The sequence below is a fragment of the Arachis ipaensis genome, chromosome B08 (assembly GCF_000816755.2).
Source record: "Arachis ipaensis cultivar K30076 chromosome B08, Araip1.1, whole genome shotgun sequence".
Classification (NCBI taxonomy): domain Eukaryota; kingdom Viridiplantae; phylum Streptophyta; class Magnoliopsida; order Fabales; family Fabaceae; genus Arachis; species Arachis ipaensis.
The window spans coordinates 4,248,435-4,255,236 of record NC_029792.2 but is presented as its reverse complement, the minus strand read 5'-3'; the positions used below and the strand labels follow the sequence as shown (position 1 = coordinate 4,255,236).

General features: G+C 42.3%; 1 protein-coding gene and 2 long non-coding RNA genes across 3 annotated transcripts; 2 read left to right on the top strand and 1 right to left on the bottom strand.

Moving 5' to 3' along the window:
* On the bottom strand, positions 1,271 to 2,391 carry LOC110265606. Its single transcript, XR_002351770.1, has 2 exons — positions 2,164 to 2,391; positions 1,271 to 1,520 (listed from the first exon to the last, which is right to left on the bottom strand). It is a non-coding gene; the product is annotated as an uncharacterized LOC110265606 (long non-coding RNA).
* Positions 2,265 to 3,564, top strand: LOC110265605. Its single transcript, XR_002351769.1, has 2 exons — positions 2,265 to 2,469; positions 3,077 to 3,564. It is a non-coding gene; the product is annotated as an uncharacterized LOC110265605 (long non-coding RNA).
* Positions 4,364 to 6,052, top strand: LOC107610423. The gene is made up of 3 exons (XM_016312476.1): positions 4,364 to 4,525; positions 4,578 to 4,997; positions 5,150 to 6,052. The coding sequence occupies exons 1-3, from the start codon at positions 4,364 to 4,366 to the stop codon at positions 6,050 to 6,052; spliced, it is 1,485 nt and encodes a 494-aa protein (XP_016167962.1).

Here is a 6,802-nt window from a genome sequence, read left to right as displayed (position 1 = left end):
ACAAATCAGGCCTACCTATTAAACACTACTGCATACTTAATGCACATTATATAACCGGTGAACTCTTCAAGAAAGCAACAAGTACAACAAACTTACGTATAGTCGTCTCCAATCTTGGGTCAGAGTGTGGCGACCGTGGCAACAGATTTTTATGTTTGAGCATTCCCTCAATTCTTGCTCTCTTTCCAAAATCTTCGACCTAAATGAATGGTTCACGTGATCAATTCAGCTGAAATCCGAACATTAAAATAACAAAAAAAAAAACCACAGAACCACAACAATAACTGACTTAGTTGACAATTCCATAAAAGGGTAAATTCAAGTGTTTTGCACTCTCATTCTTGAGATACTCATCAGGTTGTGCCATTGGGGGAAACACTCTGTAACCACCCTTTTCACCTAACATGTTTGCAAGATCACAGACACTCACAAATTATTACAACGGGTCTTCTGACACCGCAGCTATTTCAGCCATTGAAAAAGGCTACGACAACTTTCATTAGTCCGACTAGCGTTAGTCTTGTTAGCGAACGAGATGCTTCCAAAAACGACTTCAACTTTCTGCGGTGAAATAAGAAAAAAAATTGGATCTTCTGAATAGCACATTTTACAATAAGTCAAGAAGCAAGCAATAGTTTGATCAACAACACAAACTCGAAGTATTGCATTGCCCATGCGGCATACACAACAGACACGAATACCATGGCAAAGAATTAAAAAGGAATGTGTAATCTATGCTAAAAATTAGTGCAGTTGCAATTCCTATCTGCCAAGAATTGAAATTCTCACAATTCATATATAATCATATACTTGATAGCATGCTTATTAATCTTATTAGGTACATTACTATAAATCATGTATTCCATAACAATGACTATATACGCTATGGGAGGAATACTTGAACGTTAAACATAATTAAAGAAAGAGGGATAAGAAATTTGAGCCACACTTAGCAATTGTAAATGAATCCCATAACTCTATTACTACAAGCATTCGATATTAAGGTTAGTCGAGACAAGTTGGCATTGTAGTGAAAGAAAAGTTAAACGAGGATAGTACGAAGGCAGTCAAATGTTCAGGAAAATTGGATAAACTAGATGCACATGCTCCTTAACGAAACCCAAAACCAAAAACATTAGAACAAAATTTCCATCAAGAAAACCTCTATTCGAAAAGTACTGAAGCATAACAAAACCATAGGCGAAGTGCTCGTAGTAGATGAGGGAAAAAAATGATACCAAGAGATTGTTCAAAAAGTGCACGATATCGCTTCCGTCTTTCCGAACATTTAAAACTACTACTAATGTAATTAGCTTAACCAAACAAAAAACTAAAAAAATCTTAACTACATCATTTAAATTCTCTTTGATTTCCCTTGTATTTAAGATATAAAAATCCCACCCAAGCACACTAATATAAAGGAAACTACAAGTAATGTGAGAAAGGATTCCAATCCCTTGAAAATGCATAACTTCACTAGCACCTTCACGGCTTCACCTTTAACCAAATATTAAATTAATCTCAATTAAAAACCATCTGTAAATAAACTTGCAAATGAAAATTGGTTAAAATTGGTTAAACAAGATTGCAGTTCAAGTGTCGGATGAAAAAATATTCAACCATACAAGATACATACCAAAATATTACCACGGGTAAAAAATATAGTTTGAAATACAAAATACAAATTCAAGATGAGCTAAACAATATATTTTTGTAGATAAATATATAATGACTGATTTTTGTAACTAACTTAGTATGTAAATACCACTTTTAAAAACGTTTTGCTAAATAAGTTAATGTCACCATAAGTCTATTACTACCAGCAACCATGGCTTAAGGTTTAGTCGAGAGAAGTAGGCATTCTAGTGATAGAAATTCAAATGGAGGAAAGTAAGAAGGAAGTAAAATGTTAAAGAAAATTCAGAACAAAAGTCTCATTGAAAGTGGTGTAAAGACAAAAGTAAAGTTGACAAATACAGAAAAGGATAAAGCAGCTACTCATACTCTTATGCCAGTTTCAAAACCAGAAACTTTGAAAGGGAAATTCAATTTAAATTTATAGATTCAATTCAATTCAGTTTATCCAATGCTATAAACCTCTAAAGCAAGACACAATTTTGAATACCATGAAATCGAACAGAGCAAAAACAATGACATTCATACCTGCGACGATGATCAAACCAGAACAACAGCAACTTCCGATCGCGCCTGCAGCGGAAGCGTCGACTGCCAGACGAAGGCAACGCGGGCTACGAGATGAATCCGTTCAACAATTCCACCGGCTTATATTTCAATCAGTAGGGACGGGGAGGAGAGACCAAGAAAGAAGTCGCCGACAGCTTCAATGCATGTGGGGAGGCAAGACGGGAGGTGAGGTTCGGAATCACCACGAAGCAGGAGAAAGAGCTTCTTCAAGGCATTGGCAAGCGCAGTCCAGGGAAAATGAAATGACATGCGTGTTAGAGAGAGGTGACAAACCCCAATTTGAGGGTTTATCTTGTGCTGATTTCAGGGGTTTTATCAATGATTCCACACACTTTCTATATGAAAATACAAGATTTTGCATTCCTTTCCTAGTTTTGCCTCATGAATGAAAACATGCTTATTTCGCACTAAAATAGATACATTTCTAATCTTCTCTTGATGCCATTCGATGCCGTGACTTGTGTGTTAAGTGGTTTCAGGATATAGAGTAGGAATGGACCGAAAGAGAGAAGGAAGACGGGTACAAAGGAAGGAAGCATGAGGATTAAGCTTTGAAAATTTCCGCATGGGCGCGTGCGCGCACTTGGCGCGCCCGCGCGGATAGGGCAATGTGAAGCCAAAGCCAAGAGCCGGCTTGAGAAGCGGCTGAGCCAGGATCTTCATGGATGCGCACGCGTACATCACGCCTCCGCGCACATTACAAGACGTCTCAACGGCGCGTGCGCGTACCTTGCGCGTGCGCGCCGATTTGTGAATATGATTTTTTTAAGAAGTCACGTGACTTAGGCGTGGAGGTAGTTAAGGATCCCACTTTTGGAGAAACACCTTGGCGGGAAAAGCTTAAGAAGACCAAAGGAACAAGGGTTAAGAGGTCGCAGTCATTGTGAAGAGGCACAAATGGTCACCACTGAACACGAGCAACCGAGTTATCGACTCAGGGTAGGCGCGGCATGGGCGACCTCAAGAAGCTAGTACCTAAGGATTCCAATTGTGGCCGCGGTTGACGATCTAGGTGCTTGATTTTTCCTCCATGCAACAAACGATGTAAAGCTTCAGAGATAGCGCTGGAAGGGCGAGGAAGGGAGGTTTGGGGCTGTTAAGGAAGGGCAGGTCTCTGCGTGGGTACTGGGTAGTGCTTCGGGTCGGGCTGGGTTCTATTTGTGTGGGCTGGGTCAATTCTTTGGCCTAAGGCTATGTCCAAAAACACAAACAAACAAAAAAACCTTGGCTTACTGGCTCAGCCACCCCTAACATAAAGCAAGAGACAAGCCATGCAACAAATCAGCCAGGTGTCCATCTCATATTCATTAAAAGAGAATATCTGTAAATCTATATCAAATAGCATCTGTACCATAGATTAACCCTTTATTATTATGTAAACTGTGGTAAGTAACCACGGTTTTCAATGTACACATAAACCGTTGTAAGTTGACACGGTTTATGAGTGAATATGTATGAACATAAACCGTGGTAGGTAGCCACAGTTTACAAAGGCAAAAAAATGAGCATAAAACCCTCTAACCTGCCACGGTTTATGAAGAGAAGAATTATATATATATATATGAGTGAGATTCAAGCTGCTAAAGAGATCATTATCACAATGGCAAGTGAGGAAGAGAGTTTTATTGTCTTAGTGCATTGCTCTGGGAAAATCAAAAGAAGCAAAAAATATGGTGTGAAGTTCACTGACAAAGAACCATTGAGTGTATTTATCAGTTCATCAAGCACTTTGTCAGATGTAAAGAACAGCATCTTGCATAAGCTTGGGATATTTGGGAGCAAGTGGGTGAAGAAGCTATTCTACAAGATTCCCATCGCAGTTGTCTCGACCGGTGTTAAGTATGATACGTTTGTGCTAGCGGCTGATGAAGATATTAGGGTTCTGTTTCATTGTGTTAGGAGTTTTTCGGAGGTTAGAATACACGAGTATACGAAGTTGGAGGTTGGTGTCGATAGTTCTGGGGCATCAGCTCCAGTTCATAGCTCGACTGCCGCGGGTGGTGCGTCTAGTTCGATGCCTGCGGCCGGACCATCTGTTCCGCAGGTCGCATCCCCTTCTTTTGCGGCTGATTTAGATCGAACGGAGGCAATTGCTTCTGTACCATTGGAGAATCCTAGAGTCTGGCAGTAGGCATTTGAGGTTGATACCGCTGGTGGCATGATTCATGATGTTCAAGGATTCAGGGAACCTGATCGAGTAGAGAATGCAATGCGGGACGATGACTCTGACGAGGAGCCTGTAGATATCATTAGGGACAACGATGATGACACTGGTGTTAATCCACATACACAGCACGGGCCCTTCAAGTCCTGGCACACAGTAGTATCCTCCACACTTCTCCACTCTAAACTTGGAGGCTCTGGGTCAACAGGCAGACGGAGGTGCTACAATTGGGGGTTCTTCTACTGAATTTCAGATTGGGCAATCATTCCATAATAAAGATGAAGTTGTTCTGAGTGTGAAGGACTATAGCATCTGTCGAGGTGTTGAGTACAGAGTCTTGGAATCGGATCATCTGAAGTATCATGGAAAATGCAAGGAGTTCAGCAAGGGTTGTAGTTGGTTGATTCGCATATCACTTCGTGCACGAAAGGGCACTTGGGAGGTTATGAGGTACAATGGTCCGCACACTTGCTTGGCCACCTCTATTTCCAGTGATCACCGACAGCTTGATTACCACGTTATCTATGCGAGGATTTATCCGTTGGTTAGGGCGGATGCTGCCGTTACGGTAAAGGTCCTGCAACAAGCAACAGAAGCCGATTACGGGTTCGGGCCTAGTTATAGGAAGGTTTGGATGGCAAAACAGAAGGCAGTAGCACAAATATATGGAGATTGAGAAGAGTCGTATGCCGAGTTGCCACGTTGGATGCTAGGGGTACAGTCGACCATGGCCGGGACAGTAACTGTGTTGAAGACTTTCCTATTTGACTTGGGGATAAGGTCGATGAGTCAACGGTGTACTTTCATCGTCCTTTCTGGACATTTCCACCCTGCATCGAGGCCTTTCGGCATTGCAAGCCCCTGGTGAGTATTGACGATACCCACTTGTATGGCAAGTATGGAGGCACGTTACTGTTGGCGATATCGCAGGATAGGAACTCGAATATCCTCCCCATAGCCTTCGCCCTTGTGGAGGAAGAAAATGCGGAGTCATGGTCATTCTTCTTGTCCAATGTACGATCGCATGTGACATCGCAGGAGGGTATTCTTGTTATCTCTGACAGGTATAATGGCATCAAGGCTGCAATTAAGGCCCTCGAGAATGGTTGGCTGCCTCCACATGCTTTTCGAGCGTTCTGTATTCGTCATGTGGCAGCGAATTTTAGCCTTAGCTTTAAAGGTAAAGATGCAAGGAGGATGCTGGTGAATGCTGCCTATGCAAAGACTGAAGCAGAGTTTTATTACTGGTTTGACATCATACGGAATGAGAATCCGGCCTTGTGTGACTGGGCCAACCGGATGGAGTATGACAAGTGGACCCAACATGAGGATAGCGGTAGACGGTTTGGGCACATGACAATTAACATTGGTAAATGTGTGAATTCCGTGTTAAAGGGAACTCGCAACCTTCCGGTCACTTCGTTGGTTAAGTCAACTTACGGGAGGCTTGCTGAGCTATTCGTGGTCTGCGGACAGACGGCGGAGGCACAACTGGGATCTGGGTATGAATTTTGTCAGGCGTTGGAGAAGGCTATTGATCGGAACATAAAAGACTCCAGGTGTCAGGAGGTGTATCGTATGACTGAGGTCTTCAACGTGTACAAGCAAGGGTTTTTTCCGCCTATCCCAGAAGGCCTATGGCCCCATATGCTGGACCAACAGTCATTCCTGATCCTAACATGAGTTGTGCAAGGGAAGGACGTCCGAAGGCAACCAAGATCCGCAGTAGCATGGATCAGTCTGTTGAGAACCACCCGAAGCACTGTGAGCTCTGCCGTCAGCCTGGTCATACGCGGAGGAACTGTGACCAGCGAAGACATGCTGCTGCCGGAGATGGTTAGATGTTATGACGTTTATGATCTTGTTTTTGTTGTCTAAGTTGTATTAGGAATTCTTACTTTGAGTAATGTTAGGTATTGAGTCAATGAATGTCGTTCGTTTGTTCAGTGTATTAAGTTCGTCTGTTTAACTCCTTTTATTTTAGATGTTTAATTGAAACACGTTGGTATGCTTATGAATGAGCGTAATAGTTGTGACAAGTGAGTTCATAACCATAGTTCAGAAAACATATATAAGACACATACATATAATAAAATATACAACAACAGTCTGAAACATAAAACCTTAAAGATGCTGCTAAGAACATAATCAAACATAGTTCCCACCATATGTAGAGGCCCGGCCAAGTTAACAACATTTCTGTTTGTCCCACGACAAAGACATCTATACAACCAGGCCAGTATAGCCGAGCCCCAGCTATATCTCCCCAAGTCGTCCATCGATGCCAAATAAGGCAACCAGCGAAGGTGAACCCGATTTGCGTTCTTGTCCGCAAACAGCTGAGAGGACAACAACATCAGAATATAAGCACGCGCGTATATACACACGGTCTCTTCACTCGCGTCTGCTGGGAGAACCTGAAACCTCTCATGG

What these genes read in the sequence shown, in the direction of transcription:
- LOC107610423 (XM_016312476.1), top strand. Translation starts at nt 4,364, where the DNA reads ATGATTCATGATGTTCAAGGATTCAGGGAACCTGATCGAGTAGAGAAT. An exon ending in CCTTCAAGTCCTGGCACACA is followed by an intron (nt 4,526 to 4,577) that starts GTAGTATCCTCC and finishes CTGGGTCAACAG; the next exon opens with GCAGACGGAGGTGCTACAAT. An exon ending in TCGGGCCTAGTTATAGGAAG is followed by an intron (nt 4,998 to 5,149) that starts GTTTGGATGGCA and finishes CTTGGGGATAAG; the next exon opens with GTCGATGAGTCAACGGTGTA.